This window comes from Anser brachyrhynchus (assembly GCF_964034855.1).
Source record: "Anser brachyrhynchus genome assembly, chromosome: 34".
NCBI lineage: Eukaryota > Metazoa > Chordata > Aves > Anseriformes > Anatidae > Anser > Anser brachyrhynchus.
Window position 1 is genome coordinate 85,277 of NC_137727.1, and position 19,399 is coordinate 104,675.

At 52.2% G+C, this 19,399-nt stretch overlaps 1 protein-coding gene across 1 annotated transcript in view; it reads left to right on the plus strand.

The window, feature by feature from the left end:
- Positions 1-123: 123 nt before the first annotated feature.
- Positions 124-19,399, plus strand: part of TTC5 (tetratricopeptide repeat domain 5) — a gene marked incomplete at its 5' end in the record, with an annotated part of 31,387 nt that continues 12,111 nt past the window's right edge. The window contains 2 exon segments of the mRNA XM_080571583.1: positions 124-189; positions 5,017-5,209. Coding sequence (XP_080427709.1) covers positions 124-189; positions 5,017-5,209 — 259 coding nt within the window.

The window sequence follows — 19,399 nt, forward strand, 5'->3', positions numbered from 1 at the left end:
GCACGCGGAGAGCCCGGGCCCGGCCGCGCCGCCGCCGCCGCCGCTGATTGGCTCCGGGGCGGCCCCCGCGGCGGGCGCTGATTGGCGGAGGGGGCCGGGGGAGGGGCGGGGCCAGGCGGCGCCATGCCGAAGCGAGGCCGGAAGGAGAACGGCGGCGACAAGGAGGGTGAGTGGCACCAGTATAAACCAGTACGGACCAGTACGGGCCGGTATGGGCCAGTGTAGACCACTTGGGACCCCTGTGGGCCGGAACGGGCCGGTTGGGAGCGGTATGAACCAGTATAAACCGGTATGGACCGGTATAGACCAGTATAAACCAGTATAAACCAGTATAAATAGACTAGTATAGACCACTATGGGCCAGTTGGGACCAGTATGGACGGGTACGGGGCGGTTGGGACCTGTATGAACCAGTATAAACCAGTATAGACTGGTTGGGACGAGTATAAACCAGTATAAACCAGTATAGACCAGTATAAACAGACCAGTGTAGACCAGTATGGACCAGTTGGGACCAGTATGGACGGGTACGGGGCGGTTTGGACTGGTATAAACCATTATAGACCGGTAGAGACCAGTATAAACCAGTATAAATAGACCAGTGTAGACCAGTATAGACCAGTTGGGACCCTTGTGGGCCGGTACAGGCCGGTTCGAACCGGTATGAACCAGTATAAACCGGTATAGACTGGTATAAACCAGTATAAACCAGTATAGACCAGTATAAATAGACCAGTGTAGTCCACTATAGACCAGTTGGGACCAGTATGGACGGGTACGGGGCGGTTGGGACCGGTATAAACCAGTATAAACCGGTATAGACCAGTATAAACCAGTATAGACCAGTATAAATAGACCAGTATAGACCAGTGTAGACCAGTTGGGACCCTTGTGGGCTGGTACGGGGCGGTTGAGACCGGTATAAACCAGTATAGACCGGTACAGACCAGTATAGACCAGTATAAACCAGTATAGACCAGTATAAATAGACCAGTATAGACCAGTTGGGACCGGTATGGGTGGGTACGGGGCGGTTGGGACCGGTATGAACCAATATAAACCAGTATAGACCGGTATAGACCAGTATAAACCAGTATAGACCGGTATAGACCAGTATAAACCAGTATAGACCAGTATAAATAGACCAGTATAGACCAGTATAGACCAGTTGGGACCAGTATGGACGGGTACGGGGCGGTTGGGACCGGTATAAACCAGTATAGACCGGCATAGACCAGTATAAACCAGAATAGACCAGTATAAGTAGACTACTATAGACCAGTATAGACCAGTTGGGACCGTTCTGGGCCGGTATGGGCCGGTTGGGACCAGTATAAACCGGTATAGACCGGTATAGACCAGTATAAAGCACAGTAGACCAGTATAAGTAGACCAGTATAGACTAGTATGGGCCAGTATAGATCAGTAGGAGCTGGTATGGACCAGTAGAAACCAGTATAAACCAGTATAGAGTAGTATAAACCAGTATAAGTAGACCAGTATAAACCAGTACGGACCAGTATTGGCCAGTACGGACCAGTGTGGACTGGTACGGGGTGGTGGGGACCGGTATAGACCAGTATAAGCCAGTATAGAGCAGTACAGACCAGTATAAGCCAGTATAGACCAGTGTAAGTACGCCAGTAGAGACCAGTATGGGCCAGTATAGATCAGTAGGAGCCGGTATGGGCCAGTAGAGACCGGTATAAACCAGTATAGACCAGTATAAATAGACCAGTAGGGACCAGTACAGGCCAATATGGGCAGGTATAGACCAGTATGGACCAGTATAAACTAGTAGGGGCCGCTCTGGGCCTGCGCAAACGGCTGGAGGGGGGAGGGCACCAGTATGGACCAGTAGGGACCAGTTTAGACCAGTACGGGTCAGTGCGGGCCACTACAGACCAGTACAGACCAGTACAGACCAGTAAGGGTTAAGGGGACCAGTAAGGACCAGTACGGGGCACGGGGAGGAGGCTCCTCCCAGTGCCCCCCCCCCCAGTGCTCCCAGTCCCTCCCAGTCCCTCCCAGGATATCCCAGTATACCCCAGTATATCCCAGTCCTTCCCAGTCCCCTCCCAGTATCCCCCAGTCCCTCCCAGTCCCCTCCCAGTACCCCAAAACCCCCCTAAAACCCCCCAACCCTCCCCAACCCCCCCCAAATCCCCCTATAACCCCCTCTGAGTCCCTCCCAGTCCCTCCCAGTCCCCTCCCAGTATATCCCAGTCCCTCCCAGTCCCTCCCAGTATACCCCAGTATCCCCCAGTTCCCTCCCAGTACATCCGAGTACCCCAAAACCCCCCCAAACTGCCCCAAATCCCCCTAAACCCCCCCAAATCCCCCCCAAATCCCCTCCTAGTCTGTCCCAGTCCCCTCCCAGTACATCCCAGTTACCTCCCAGTATATCCCGGTATCCCCCAGTCTCTCCCAGTCCCCTCCCAGTACCCCAAAACCCCCCTAAAACCCCCCAAACCCCCCCGAAACCCCCCCAAATCCCCCTATAACCCCCTCTGAGTCCCTCCCAGTGCCTCCCAGTTGCCTCCCAGTACATCCCAGTACATCCCAGTTCCCTCCCAGTATACCCCAGTATCCCCCCAGTCTCCTCCCAGTCTCTCCCAGTCTCCTCCCAGTACGCCAAACCCCCCCTAAATCCCCCCAAACCCCTTTAAATCCCCCCATAACCCCGCAAACCCCCCTCCCAGTGCCCTCCCAGTGCCTCCCAGTCCCTCCCAGTGCCCTCCCAGTATATCCCAGTATCCCCCAGTTCCCTCCCAGTACATCCCAGTACCCCAAAACCCCCCAAAACACCCCCAACCCCCCCCCCAAAGCCCCCAAATCCCCCCCAAACCCCCTCCCAGTCCCCCCCAGTCCCCCCCAGTGCCCTCCCAGTGCCCTCCCAGTATATCCCAGTATACCCCAGTATATCCCAGTCCTTCCCAGTCCCCTCCCAGTATCTCCCAGTCCCTCCCAGTCCCCTCCCAGTACCCCAAAACCCCCCCAAATCCCCCCCAAACCCCTTCCCGGTCCTTCCCAGTCCCCTCCCAGTATATCCCAGTCGCCTCCCAGTATATCCCAGTATACTCCAGTCTCCTCCCAGTATATCCCAGTCACCTCCCAGTACATCCTAGTACCCCAAAACCCCCCAAATCCCCCCCAAACCCCCCCCATAACCCCCCCAAACCCCCTCCCAGTTCCCCCCAGTCCCTCCCAGCCCCTCCCAGTACATCCCAGTCCCTCCCAGTATATCCCAGTAAGCCCAGTTCCCCCCCAGCGCCCGCCAAGCGCCCCCCCGCGGAGCCGTGTCCCTACGAGGACCCCCCCGCGCGCGAGGTGGCCCCGGGGGGGCGCGGCCGCGTCCCTGCGCGTCGCCTCCTGGAACGTGGGCGGCCTGCGGGGCTGGCTGCGCAAGGGCGGCCTCCAGGTACGGTTTGGGGCGAATTCGGGGGATTTTGGGCAAATCGGGGGGTTGGGGGGGTTGGGGGATTTAGGGGGGTTGGGGGGGTGAGGGGGGGTTGGGGGTATTGGGGGGTTTGGGGGGGTTTGGGGGGGTTTAGGGGATTTGGGGGATTTATGGGATTTGGGGGAAATTATGGGGTTTTTGGGGTTTGGGGGAAATTATGGGGTTTTGGGGGATTGGGGGGGTTGGGGGGATTTGGGGGGTTTTGGGGTATTTGGGGGGGTTTGAGGGATTCAGGGGATTTGGGGGATTTGGGGGATTTATGGGGTTTAGGGGAAATTATGGGGTTCGGGGGGTTTGGGGGGGTTTTGGGGGTTGGGGGGATTTGGGGTCATTTAGGGGGTTTTAGGGGATTTGGGGGATTTGGGGTTGGGGAGATTAATGGGATTTGGGGGATTTATGGGCTTTGGGGTGGATCTGGGGTGATTTGGGGTATTTGGAGGCATTTGGGATATTTGGGGATTTATAGGGCTTGGGGGATTTGGGGTTCGGGGGATTTATGGGGTTTGGGGGGATTTGAGGGGATTTACAGGGTTTTGGGGATTTCGGGTTTTGGGGGATTTATGGGATTTGGGGGGATTTATGGGATTTGGGGGATTTGGGGGGGATTTCTAGGGTTTTGGGGATTTGTGTTTTGGGGCGATTTCTGGGATTTGGGGGATTTATGGGATTTGGGGGGATTTATGGGATTTGGGGGGATTTATGGGATTTGGGGGATTTGGGAGGGATTTATAGGGCTTTGTGGATTTATGGGATTTGGGGGATTTATGGGATTTGGGGGCATTTCTGGGACTGGGGGTGATTTATCGGATTCGGGGTGGATTTATGGGATTTGAGGGATTTGGGGTGGATTTGTAGGGTTTTGGGGATTTGGGTCTTTGGGGGATTTATGCGATTTGGGGGATTTCTGGGATTGGGGGTGGATTTATGGGATTTGAGGGATTTAGGGAGGATTTATAGGGTTTTGGGGATTTGGGTTTTCGGGGGATTTATGGGATTTGGGGCATTTCTGGGATTGGGGGTGATTTCTGGGATTTGGGGTGATTTATGGGATTCGGGGTGGATTTATGGGATTTGGGGGATTTAGGGGGGATTTATAGGGTTTTGGGGATTTGGGTCTTTGGGGGATTTCTGGGATTTGGGGGATTTCTGGGATTTGGGGTGGATTTATGGGATTTGAGGGATTTAGGGAGGATTTGTAGGGTTTTGGGGATTTGGGTCTTTGGGGGATTTCTGGGATTTGGGGGATTTCTGGGATTTGGGGTGGATTTATGGGATTTGAGGGATTTAGGGGGGATTTGTAGGGTTTTGGGGATTTGGGTTTTCGGGGGATTTCTGGGATTTGGGGCATTTCTGGGATTGGGGGTGATTTCTGGGATTTGGGGGATTTCTGGGATTTGGGGTGATTTATGGGATTTGGGGGGCATTTCTGGGGCCGGGGGCGATTTCTGGGGACTGGGCGTGGATTTCCGTATTTTCGGGGCATATTCCTGCGTTTTTAATTTCCCGGGGCGTATTTGTGGGGTTTTTTTTGGGGGTTTTTTTTGGGGGCGCGTCAGTGGGTGCAGGAGGAGGCCCCGGACGTGCTGTGCCTGCAGGAGACCAAGTGCGCGGCCCCCGAGGTGCCCCCCGAGGTGCGGGCGCTCCCGGGGCTCCCCCACCAGTTCTGGGCCAGCCCCGAGGGGCGCCCGGGCTACAGCGGCGTCGGGCTGCTGGCCCGCCACGAGCCCCTCAGCGTCACCTACGGCATCGGTGAGACCCCCCCTGACCCCAAAACCACCCCCCCGACCCCAAAACCCCACCCCGGGACCCCAAAACCCCACCCCGGGACCCCAAATAGCTCCCCGGGCTTCAAAACCCACCTTGAAGGACCTAGAACCTTCATAAATGGACCCAAATTGGAGCTAAAGTGACCCGAAATCCACCCTGGGACAAGGAAGGGACCCCCCTGACCCCATAACTATCTTGTAGGGGACCCCAAAACCCCACCCCGTAACCCCAAATAGCTCCCTGGGCTTCAGAAGCTACCTTGACGGACCTAGAACCTTCATAACTGGACCCAAATTGGAGCTAAAGTGACCCAAAATCTACCCCAAAACCACCAGGTGACCCCCCTGACCCCATAACTACGTCCCAAAGGACCCCAAAACCTGACCCTGTAACCCCAAATAGCTCCCCGGGCTTCAGAAGCTACCTTGAAGGACCTAGAACCTTCATAACTGGACCCAAATTGCCCCAAATTAGAGCTAAAGTGACCCAAAATCCACCCTAGGAACACCAAGGGACCCCCCCGACCCCATAATTACATCCCAAAGGACCCCAAAACCCGACCCCATAACCCCAAATAGCTCCCCGGGCTTCAGAAGCTACCTTGGAGTACCTAGAACCTTCATAACTGGACCCAAATTGGAGCTAAAGTGACCCAAATTGGAGCTAAAGTGACCCGAAATCTACCCCAAAACCACCAGGTGACCCCCCTGACCCCATAACTACATCCCAAAGGACCCCAAAACCTGACCCCGTAACCCCAAATACCTCCCCGGGCTTCAGAAGCTACCTTGACGGACCTAGAACCTTCATAACTGGACCCAAATTGCCCCAAATTAGAGCTAAAGTGACCCAAAATCCACCCTAGGAACACCAAGGGACCCCCCCGACCCCATAATTACATCCCAAAGGACCCCAAAACCTGACCCCGTAACCCCAAATAGCTCCCCGGGCTTCAGAAGCTACCTTGAAGGACCTAGAACCTTCATAACTGGACCTAAATTGCCCCAAATTAGACCTAAAGTAACCCAAAATTCACCCCAAAACCACCAGGTGACCCCCCGACCCCATAACTACGTCTCAAGGGACCCCAAAACCCGATCCCGTAACCCCAAATAGCTCCCCGGGCTTCAGAACCTACCTTGAAGGACCTAGAACCTTCATAAATGGACCCAAATTGGAGCTAAAGTGACCCAAATTGGTGCTAAATTGACCCAAAATCTACCCCAAAACCACCAGGTGACCCCCCTGACCCCATAACTACGTCCCAAAGGACCCCAAAACCTGACCCCGTAACCCCAAATAGCTCCCCAGGCTTCGAAACCTACCTTGAAGGACCTAGAACCTTCATAAATGGACCCAAATTGGAGCTAAAGTGACCCAAATTGGTGCTAAAGTGACCCAAAATTACCCCAGAACCACCAGGTGACCCCCCTGACCCCATAACTACATCCCAAAGGACCCCAAAACCTGACCCCGTAACCCCAAATAGCTCCCCGGGCTTCAGAAGCTACCTTGATGGACCTAGAACCTTCATAAATGGACCCAAATTACCCAAAATTAGAGCTAAAGTGACCCAAAATCCACACTAGGAACACCAGGTGACCCCCCCGATCCCATAATTACGTCTCAAGGTACCCCAAAACCCCACCCCATAACCCCAAATAGCTCCCCGGGCTTCAGAAGCTACCTTGAAGGACCTAGAACCTTCATAAATGTGCCCAAATTGGAGCGAAAGTGACCCAAATTGGAGCGAAAGTGACCCAAAATCTACCCCAAAACCACCAGGTGACCCCCCTGACCCCATAACTACGTCCCAAAGGACCCCAAAACCTGACCCCGTAACCCCAAATAGCTCCCCGGGCTTCAGAAGCTACCTTGAAGGACCTAGAACCTTCATAACTGGACCCAAATTGCCCCAAATTAGACCTAAAGTAACCCAAAATTCACCCCAAAACCACCAGGTGACCCCCCCGACCCCATAACTACGTCTCAAGGGACCCCAAAACCCGATCCCGTAACCCCAAATAGCTCCCCGGGCTTCAGAACCTACCTTGAAGGACCTAGAACCTTCATAACTGGACCCAAATTGGAGCTAAAGTGACCCAAATTGGTGCTAAAGTGACCCAAAATCTACCCCAAAACCACCAGGTGACCCCCCTGACCCCATAACTACGTCCCAAAGGACCCCAAAACCCCACCCCGTAACCCCAAATAGCTCCCCGGGCTTCAGAAGCTACCTTGACGGACCTAGAACCTTCATAACTGGACCCAAATTGCCCCAAATTAGAGCTAAAGTGACCCAAAATCCACCCTAGGAACACCAAGGGACCCCCCCGACCCCATAATTACATCCCAAAGGACCCCAAAACCTGACCCCGTAACCCCAAATAGCTCCCCGGGCTTCAGAAGCTACCTTGAAGGACCTAGAACCTTCATAACTGGACCTAAATTGCCCCAAATTAGACCTAAAGTAACCCAAAATTCACCCCAAAACCACCAGGTGACCCCCCGACCCCATAACTACGTCTCAAGGGACCCCAAAACCCGATCCCGTAACCCCAAATAGCTCCCCGGGCTTCAGAACCTACCTTGAAGGACCTAGAACCTTCATAAATGGACCCAAATTGGAGCTAAAGTGACCCAAATTGGTGCTAAATTGACCCAAAATCTACCCCAAAACCACCAGGTGACCCCCCTGACCCCATAACTACGTCCCAAAGGACCCCAAAACCTGACCCCGGAACCCCAAATAGCTCCCCAGGCTTCGAAACCTACCTTGAAGGACCTAGAACCTTCATAAATGGACCCAAATTGGAGCTAAAGTGACCCAAATTGGTGCTAAAGTGACCCAAAATTACCCCAAAACCACCAGGTGACCCCCCTGACCCCATAACTACATCCCAAAGGACCCCAAAACCTGACCCCGTAACCCCAAATAGCTCCCCGGGCTTCAGAAGCTACCTTGATGGACCTAGAACCTTCATAAATGGACCCAAATTACCCAAAATTAGAGCTAAAGTGACCCAAAATCCACACTAGGAACACCAGGTGACCCCCCCGATCCCATAATTACGTCTCAAGGTACCCCAAAACCCCACCCCATAACCCCAAATAGCTCCCCGGGCTTCAGAAGCTACCTTGAAGGACCTAGAACCTTCATAAATGTGCCCAAATTGGAGCGAAAGTGACCCAAATTGGAGCGAAAGTGACCCAAAATCTACCCCAAAACCACCAGGTGACCCCCCTGACCCCATAACTACGTCCCAAAGGACCCCAAAACCTGACCCCGTAACCCCAAATAGCTCCCCGGGCTTCAGAAGCTACCTTGAAGGACCTAGAACCTTCATAACTGGACCCAAATTGCCCCAAATTAGACCTAAAGTAACCCAAAATTCACCCCAAAACCACCAGGTGACCCCCCCGACCCCATAACTACGTCTCAAGGGACCCCAAAACCCGATCCCGTAACCCCAAATAGCTCCCCGGGCTTCAGAACCTACCTTGAAGGACCTAGAACCTTCATAAATGGACCCAAATTGGAGCTAAAGTGACCCAAATTGGTGCTAAATTGACCCAAAATCTACCCCAAAACCACCAGGTGACCCCCCTGACCCCATAACTACGTCCCAAAGGACCCCAAAACCTGACCCCGTAACCCCAAATAGCTCCCCAGGCTTCGAAACCTACCTTGAAGGACCTAGAACCTTCATAAATGGACCCAAATTGGAGCTAAAGCGACCCAAATTGGTGCTAAAGTGACCCAAAATTACCCCAAAACCACCAGGTGACCCCCCTGACCCCATAACTACATCCCAAAGGACCCCAAAACCCGACCCCGTAACCCCAAATAGCTCCCCGGGCTTCAGAAGCTACCTTGATGGACCTAGAACCTTCATAAATGGACCCAAATTACCCAAAATTAGAGCTAAAGTGACCCAAAATCCACACTAGGAACACCAGGTGACCCCCCCGATCCCATAATTACGTCTCAAGGTACCCCAAAACCCCACCCCATAACCCCAAATAGCTCCCCGGGCTTCAGAAGCTACCTTGAAGGACCTAGAACCTTCATAAATGTGCCCAAATTGGAGCGAAAGTGACCCAAATTGGAGCGAAAGTGACCCAAAATCTACCCCAAAACCACCAGGTGACCCCCCTGACCCCATAACTACGTCCCAAAGGACCCCAAAACCTGACCCCGTAACCCCAAATAGCTCCCCGGGCTTCAGAAGCTACCTTGAAGGACCTAGAACCTTCATAACTGGACCCAAATTGCCCCAAATTAGACCTAAAGTAACCCAAAATTCACCCCAAAACCACCAGGTGACCCCCCCGACCCCATAACTACGTCTCAAGGGACCCCAAAACCCGATCCCGTAACCCCAAATAGCTCCCCGGGCTTCAGAACCTACCTTGAAGGACCTAGAACCTTCATAAATGGACCCAAATTGGAGCTAAAGTGACCCAAATTGGTGCTAAATTGACCCAAAATCTACCCCAAAACCACCAGGTGACCCCCCTGACCCCATAACTACGTCCCAAAGGACCCCAAAACCTGACCCCGTAACCCCAAATAGCTCCCCAGGCTTCGAAACCTACCTTGAAGGACCTAGAACCTTCATAAATGGACCCAAATTGGAGCTAAAGCGACCCAAATTGGTGCTAAAGTGACCCAAAATTACCCCAAAACCACCAGGTGACCCCCCTGACCCCATAACTACATCCCAAAGGACCCCAAAACCTGACCCCGTAACCCCAAATAGCTCCCCGGGCTTCAGAAGCTACCTTGATGGACCTAGAACCTTCATAAATGGACCCAAATTACCCAAAATTAGAGCTAAAGTGACCCAAAATCCACACTAGGAACACCAGGTGACCCCCCCGATCCCATAATTACGTCTCAAGGTACCCCAAAACCCCACCCCATAACCCCAAATAGCTCCCCGGGCTTCAGAAGCTACCTTGAAGGACCTAGAACCTTCATAAATGTGCCCAAATTGGAGCGAAAGTGACCCAAATTGGAGCGAAAGTGACCCAAAATCTACCCCAAAACCACCAGGTGACCCCCCTGACCCCATAACTACGTCCCAAAGGACCCCAAAACCTGACCCCGTAACCCCAAATAGCTCCCCGGGCTTCAGAAGCTACCTTGAAGGACCTAGAACCTTCATAACTGGACCCAAATTGCCCCAAATTAGACCTAAAGTAACCCAAAATTCACCCCAAAACCACCAGGTGACCCCCCCGACCCCATAACTACGTCTCAAGGGACCCCAAAACCCGATCCCGTAACCCCAAATAGCTCCCCGGGCTTCAGAACCTACCTTGAAGGACCTAGAACCTTCATAAATGGACCCAAATTGGAGCTAAAGTGACCCAAATTGGTGCTAAAGTGACCCAAAATCTACCCCAAAACCACCAGGTGACCCCCCTGACCCCATAACTACGTCCCAAAGGACCCCAAAACCCCACCCCGTAACCCCAAATACCTCCCCGGGCTTCAGAAGCTACCTTGACGGACCTAGAACCTTCATAACTGGACCCAAATTGCCCCAAATTAGAGCTAAAGTGACCCAAAATCCACCCTAGGAACACCAAGGGACCCCCCCGACCCCATAATTACATCCCAAAGGACCCCAAAACCTGACCCCGTAACCCCAAATAGCTCCCCGGGCTTCAGAAGCTACCTTGAAGGACCTAGAACCTTCATAACTGGACCTAAATTGCCCCAAATTAGACCTAAAGTAACCCAAAATTCACCCCAAAACCACCAGGTGACCCCCCGACCCCATAACTACGTCTCAAGGGACCCCAAAACCCGATCCCGTAACCCCAAATAGCTCCCCGGGCTTCAGAACCTACCTTGAAGGACCTAGAACCTTCATAAATGGACCCAAATTGGAGCTAAAGTGACCCAAATTGGTGCTAAATTGACCCAAAATCTACCCCAAAACCACCAGGTGACCCCCCTGACCCCATAACTACGTCCCAAAGGACCCCAAAACCTGACCCCGTAACCCCAAATAGCTCCCCAGGCTTCGAAACCTACCTTGAAGGACCTAGAACCTTCATAAATGGACCCAAATTGGAGCTAAAGTGACCCAAATTGGTGCTAAAGTGACCCAAAATTACCCCAAAACCACCAGGTGACCCCCCTGACCCCATAACTACATCCCAAAGGACCCCAAAACCTGACCCCGTAACCCCAAATAGCTCCCCGGGCTTCAGAAGCTACCTTGATGGACCTAGAACCTTCATAAATGGACCCAAATTACCCAAAATTAGAGCTAAAGTGACCCAAAATCCACACTAGGAACACCAGGTGACCCCCCCGATCCCATAATTACGTCTCAAGGTACCCCAAAACCCCACCCCATAACCCCAAATAGCTCCCCGGGCTTCAGAAGCTACCTTGAAGGACCTAGAACCTTCATAAATGTGCCCAAATTGGAGCGAAAGTGACCCAAATTGGAGCGAAAGTGACCCAAAATCTACCCCAAAACCACCAGGTGACCCCCCTGACCCCATAACTACGTCCCAAAGGACCCCAAAACCTGACCCCGTAACCCCAAATAGCTCCCCGGGCTTCAGAAGCTACCTTGAAGGACCTAGAACCTTCATAACTGGACCCAAATTGCCCCAAATTAGACCTAAAGTAACCCAAAATTCACCCCAAAACCACCAGGTGACCCCCCCGACCCCATAACTACGTCTCAAGGGACCCCAAAACCCGATCCCGTAACCCCAAATAGCTCCCCGGGCTTCAGAACCTACCTTGAAGGACCTAGAACCTTCATAACTGGACCCAAATTGGAGCTAAAGTGACCCAAATTGGTGCTAAATTGACCCAAAATCTACCCCAAAACCACCAGGTGACCCCCCTGACCCCATAACTACGTCCCAAAGGACCCCAAAACCCCACCCCGTAACCCCAAATAGCTCCCCAGGCTTCGAAACCTACCTTGAAGGACCTAGAACCTTCATAAATGGACCCAAATTGGAGCTAAAGTGACCCAAATTGGTGCTAAAGTGACCCAAAATTACCCCAAAACCACCAGGTGACCCCCCTGACCCCATAACTACATCCCAAAGGACCCCAAAACCTGACCCCGTAACCCCAAATAGCTCCCCGGGCTTCAGAAGCTACCTTGATGGACCTAGAACCTTCATAAATGGACCCAAATTACCCAAAATTAGAGCTAAAGTGACCCAAAATCCACACTAGGAACACCAGGTGACCCCCCCGATCCCATAATTACGTCTCAAGGTACCCCAAAACCCCACCCCATAACCCCAAATAGCTCCCCGGGCTTCAGAAGCTACCTTGAAGGACCTAGAACCTTCATAAATGTGCCCAAATTGGAGCGAAAGTGACCCAAATTGGAGCGAAAGTGACCCAAAATCTACCCCAAAACCACCAGGTGACCCCCCTGACCCCATAACTACGTCCCAAAGGACCCCAAAACCTGACCCCGTAACCCCAAATAGCTCCCCGGGCTTCAGAAGCTACCTTGAAGGACCTAGAACCTTCATAACTGGACCCAAATTGCCCCAAATTAGACCTAAAGTAACCCAAAATTCACCCCAAAACCACCAGGTGACCCCCCCGACCCCATAACTACGTCTCAAGGGACCCCAAAACCCGATCCCGTAACCCCAAATAGCTCCCCGGGCTTCAGAACCTACCTTGAAGGACCTAGAACCTTCATAAATGGACCCAAATTGGAGCTAAAGTGACCCAAATTGGTGCTAAATTGACCCAAAATCTACCCCAAAACCACCAGGTGACCCCCCTGACCCCATAACTACGTCCCAAAGGACCCCAAAACCTGACCCGTAACCCCAAATAGCTCCCCAGGCTTCGAAACCTACCTTGAAGGACCTAGAACCTTCATAAATGGACCCAAATTGGAGCTAAAGCGACCCAAATTGGTGCTAAAGTGACCCAAAATTACCCCAAAACCACCAGGTGACCCCCCTGACCCCATAACTACATCCCAAAGGACCCCAAAACCCGACCCCGTAACCCCAAATAGCTCCCCGGGCTTCAGAAGCTACCTTGATGGACCTAGAACCTTCATAAATGTACCCAAATTACCCAAAATTAGAGCTAAAGTGACCCAAAATCCACACTAGGAACACCAGGTGACCCCCCCGATCCATAATTACGTCTCAAGGTACCCCAAAACCCCACCCCATAACCCCAAATAGCTCCCCGGGCTTCAGAAGCTACCTTGAAGGACCTAGAACCTTCATAAATGTGCCCAAATTGGAGCGAAAGTGACCCAAATTGGAGCGAAAGTGACCCAAAATCTACCCCAAAACCACCAGGTGACCCCCCTGACCCCATAACTACGTCCCAAAGGACCCCAAAACCTGACCCCGTAACCCAAATAGCTCCCCGGGCTTCAGAAGCTACCTTGAAGGACCTAGAACCTTCATAACTGGACCCAAATTGCCCCAAATTAGACCTAAAGTAACCCAAAATTCACCCCAAAACCACCAGGTGACCCCCCCGACCCCATAACTACGTCTCAAGGGACCCCAAAACCCGATCCCGTAACCCCAAATAGCTCCCCGGGCTTCAGAACCTACCTTGAAGGACCTAGAACCTTCATAAATGGACCCAAATTGGAGCTAAAGTGACCCAAATTGGTGCTAAATTGACCCAAAATCTACCCCAAAACCACCAGGTGACCCCCCTGACCCCATAACTACGTCCCAAAGGACCCCAAAACCTGACCCCGTAACCCCAAATAGCTCCCCAGGCTTCGAAACCTACCTTGAAGGACCTAGAACCTTCATAAATGGACCCAAATTGGAGCTAAAGCGACCCAAATTGGTGCTAAAGTGACCCAAAATTACCCCAAAAACCAAGGTGACCCCCCTGACCCCATAACTACATCCAAAGGACCCCAAAACCCGACCCCGTAACCCCAAATAGCTCCCCGGGCTTCAGAAGCTACCTTGATGGACCTAGAACCTTCATAAATGGACCCAAATTACCCAAAATTAGAGCTAAAGTGACCCAAAATCCACACTAGGAACACCAGGTGACCCCCCCCGATCCCATAATTACGTCTCAAGGTACCCCAAAACCCCACCCCATAACCCCAAATAGCTCCCCGGGCTTCAGAAGCTACCTTGAAGGACCTAGAACCTTCATAAATGTGCCCAAATTGGAGCGAAAGTGACCCAAATTGGAGCGAAAGTGACCCAAAATCTACCCCAAAACCACCAGGTGACCCCCCTGACCCCATAACTACGTCCCAAAGGACCCCAAAACCTGACCCCGTAACCCCAAATAGCTCCCCGGGCTTCAGAAGCTACCTTGAAGGACCTAGAACCTTCATAACTGGACCCAAATTGCCCCAAATTAGACCTAAAGTAACCCAAAATTCACCCCAAAACCACCAGGTGACCCCCCCGACCCCATAACTACGTCTCAAGGGACCCCAAAACCCGATCCCGTAACCCCAAATAGCTCCCCGGGCTTCAGAACCTACCTTGAAGGACCTAGAACCTTCATAAATGGACCCAAATTGGAGCTAAAGTGACCCAAATTGGTGCTAAATTGACCCAAAATCTACCCCAAAACCACCAGGTGACCCCCCTGACCCCATAACTACGTCCCAAAGGACCCCAAAACCTGACCCCGTAACCCCAAATAGCTCCCCAGGCTTCGAAACCTACCTTGAAGGACCTAGAACCTTCATAAATGGACCCAAATTGGAGCTAAAGCGACCCAAATTGGTGCTAAAGTGACCCAAAATTACCCCAAAACCACCAGGTGACCCCCCTGACCCCATAACTACATCCCAAAGGACCCCAAAACCTGACCCCGTAACCCCAAATAGCTCCCCGGGCTTCAGAAGCTACCTTGATGGACCTAGAACCTTCATAAATGGACCCAAATTACCCAAAATTAGAGCTAAAGTGACCCAAAATCCACACTAGGAACACCAGGTGACCCCCCCGATCCCATAATTACGTCTCAAGGTACCCCAAAACCCCACCCCATAACCCCAAATAGCTCCCCGGGCTTCAGAAGCTACCTTGAAGGACCTAGAACCTTCATAAATGTGCCCAAATTGGAGCGAAAGTGACCCAAATTGGAGCGAAAGTGACCCAAAATCTACCCCAAAACCACCAGGTGACCCCCCTGACCCCATAACTACGTCCCAAAGGACCCCAAAACCTGACCCCGTAACCCCAAATAGCTCCCCGGGCTTCAGAAGCTACCTTGAAGGACCTAGAACCTTCATAACTGGACCCAAATTGCCCCAAATTAGACCTAAAGTAACCCAAAATTCACCCCAAAACCACCAGGTGACCCCCCCGACCCCATAACTACGTCTCAAGGGACCCCAAAACCCGATCCCGTAACCCCAAATAGCTCCCCGGGCTTCAGAACCTACCTTGAAGGACCTAGAACCTTCATAAATGGACCCAAATTGGAGCTAAAGTGACCCAAATTGGTGCTAAAGTGACCCAAAATCTACCCCAAAACCACCAGGTGACCCCCCTGACCCCATAACTACGTCCCAAAGGACCCCACAACCTGACCCCGTAACCCCAAATAGCTCCCCAGGCTTCGAAACCTACCTTGAAGGACCTAGAACCTTCATAAATGGACCCAAATTGGAGCTAAAGCGACCCAAATTGGTGCTAAAGTGACCCAAAATTACCCCAAAACCACCAGGTGACCCCCCTGACCCATAACTATCCAAGGACCCACCCCAAAACCCGACCCCGTAACCCCAAATAGCTCCCCGGGCTTCAGAAGCTACCTTGATGGACCTAGAACCTTCATAAATGGACCCAAATTACCCAAATTAGAGCTAAAGTGACCCAAAATCCACACTAGGAACACCAGGTGACCCCCCCGATCCCATAATTACGTCTCAAGGTACCCCAAAACCCCACCCCATAACCCCAAATAGCTCCCCGGGCTTCAGAAGCTACCTTGAAGGACCTAGAACCTTCATAAATGTGCCCAAATTGGAGCGAAAGTGACCCAAATTGGAGCGAAAGTGACCCAAAATCTACCCCAAAACCACCAGGTGACCCCCCTGACCCCATAACTACGTCCCAAAGGACCCCAAAACCTGACCCCGTACCCCGTAACCCCAAATAGCTCCCCGGGCTTCAGAAGCTACCTTGAAGGACCTAGAACCTTCATAACTGGACCCAAATTGCCCCAAATTAGACCTAAAGTAACCCAAAATTCACCCCAAAACCACCAGGTGACCCCCCCGACCCCATAACTACGTCTCAAGGGACCCCAAAACCCGATCCCGTAACCCCAAATAGCTCCCCGGGCTTCAGAACCTACCTTGAAGGACCTAGAACCTTCATAAATGGACCCAAATTGGAGCTAAAGTGACCCAAATTGGTGCTAAATTGACCCAAAATCTACCCCAAAACCACCAGGTGACCCCCCTGACCCCATAACTACGTCCCAAAGGACCCCAAAACCTGACCCCGTAACCCCAAATAGCTCCCCAGGCTTCGAAACCTACCTTGAAGGACCTAGAACCTTCATAAATGGACCCAAATTGGAGCTAAAGCGACCCAAATTGGTGCTAAAGTGACCCAAAATTACCCCAAAACCACCAGGTGACCCCCCTGACCCCATAACTACATCCCAAAGGACCCCAAAACCCGACCCCGTAACCCCAAATAGCTCCCCGGGCTTCAGAAGCTACCTTGATGGACCTAGAACCTTCATAAATGGACCCAAATTACCCAAAATTAGAGCTAAAGTGACCCAAAATCCACACTAGGAACACCAGGTGACCCCCCCGATCCCATAATTACGTCTCAAGGTACCCCAAAACCCCACCCCATAACCCCAAATAGCTCCCCGGGCTTCAGAAGCTACCTTGAAGGACCTAGAACCTTCATAAATGTGCCCAAATTGGAGCGAAAGTGACCCAAATTGGAGCGAAAGTGACCCAAAATCTACCCCAAAACCACCAGGTGACCCCCCTGACCCCATAACTACGTCCCAAAGGACCCCAAAACCTGACCCCGTAACCCCAAATAGCTCCCCGGGCTTCAGAAGCTACCTTGAAGGACCTAGAACCTTCATAACTGGACCCAAATTGCCCCAAATTAGACCTAAAGTAACCCAAAATTCACCCCAAAACCACCAGGTGACCCCCCCGACCCCATAACTACGTCTCAAGGGACCCCAAAACCCGATCCCGTAACCCCAAATAGCTCCCCGGGCTTCAGAACCTACCTTGAAGGACCTAGAACCTTCATAAATGGACCCAAATTGGAGCTAAAGTGACCCAAATTGGTGCTAAATTGACCCAAAATCTACCCCAAAACCACCAGGTGACCCCCCTGACCCCATAACTACGTCCCAAAGGACCCCAAAACCTGACCCCGTAACCCCAAATAGCTCCCCAGGCTTCGAAACCTACCTTGAAGGACCTAGAACCTTCATAAATGGACCCAAATTGGAGCTAAAGCGACCCAAATTGGTGCTAAAGTGACCCAAAATTACCCCAAAACCACCAGGTGACCCCCCTGACCCCATAACTACATCCCAAAGGACCCCAAAACCTGACCCCGTAACCCCAAATAGCTCCCCGGGCTTCAGAAGCTACCTTGATGGACCTAGAACCTTCATAAATGGACCCAAATTACCCAAAATTAGAGCTAAAGTGACCCAAAATCCACACTAGGAACACCAGGTGACCCCCCCGATCCCATAATTACGTCTCAAGGTACCCCAAAACCCCACCCCATAACCCCAAATAGCTCCCCGGGCTTCAGAAGCTACCTTGAAGGACCTAGAACCTTCATAAATGTGCCCAAATTGGAGCGAAAGTGACCCAAATTGGAGCGAAAGTGACCCAAAATCTACCCCAAAACCACCAGGTGACCCCCCTGACCCCATAACTACGTCCCAAAGGACCCCAAAACCTGACCCCGTAACCCCAAATAGCTCCCCGGGCTTCAGAAGCTACCTTGAAGGACCTAGAACCTTCATAACTGGACCCAAATTGCCCCAAATTAGACCTAAAGTAACCCAAAATTCACCCCAAAACCACCAGGTGACCCCCCCGACCCCATAACTACGTCTCAAGGGACCCCAAAACCCGATCCCGTAACCCCAAATAGCTCCCCGGGCTTCAGAACCTACCTTGAAGGACCTAGAACCTTCATAAATGGACCCAAATTGGAGCTAAAGTGACCCAAATTGGTGCTAAAGTGACCCAAAATCTACCCCAAAACCACCAGGTGACCCCCCTGACCCCATAACTACGTCCCAAAGGACCCCAAAACCCCACCCCGTAACCCCAAATACCTCCCCGGGCTTCAGAAGCTACCTTGACGGACCTAGAACCTTCATAACTGGACCCAAATTGCCCCAAATTAGAGCTAAAGTGACCCAAAATCCACCCTAGGAACACCAAGGGACCCCCCCGACCCCATAATTACATCCCAAAGGACCCCAAAACCTGACCCCGTAACCCCAAATAGCTCCCCGGGCTTCAGAAGCTACCTTGAAGGACCTAGAACCTTCATAACTGGACCTAAATTGCCCCAAATTAGACCTAAAGTAACCCAAAATTCACCCCAAAACCACCAGGTGACCCCCCGACCCCATAACTACGTCTCAAGGGACCCCAAAACCCGATCCCGTAACCCCAAATAGCTCCCCGGGCTTCAGAACCTACCTTGAAGGACCTAGAACCTTCATAAATGGACCCAAATTGGAGCTAAAGTGACCCAAATTGGTGCTAAATTGACCCAAAATCTACCCCAAAACCACCAGGTGACCCCCCTGACCCCATAACTACGTCCCAAAGGACCCCAAAACCTGACCCCGTAACCCCAAATAGCTCCCCAGGCTTCGAAACCTACCTTGAAGGACCTAGAACCTTCATAAATGGACCCAAATTGGTGCTAAAGTGACCCAAATTGGTGCTAAAGTGACCCAAAATTACCCCAAAACCACCAGGTGACCCCCCTGACCCCATAACTACATCCCAAAGGACCCCAAAACCTGACCCCGTAACCCCAAATAGCTCCCCGGGCTTCAGAAGCTACCTTGATGGACCTAGAACCTTCATAAATGGACCCAAATTACCCAAAATTAGAGCTAAAGTGACCCAAAATCCACACTAGGAACACCAGGTGACCCCCCCGATC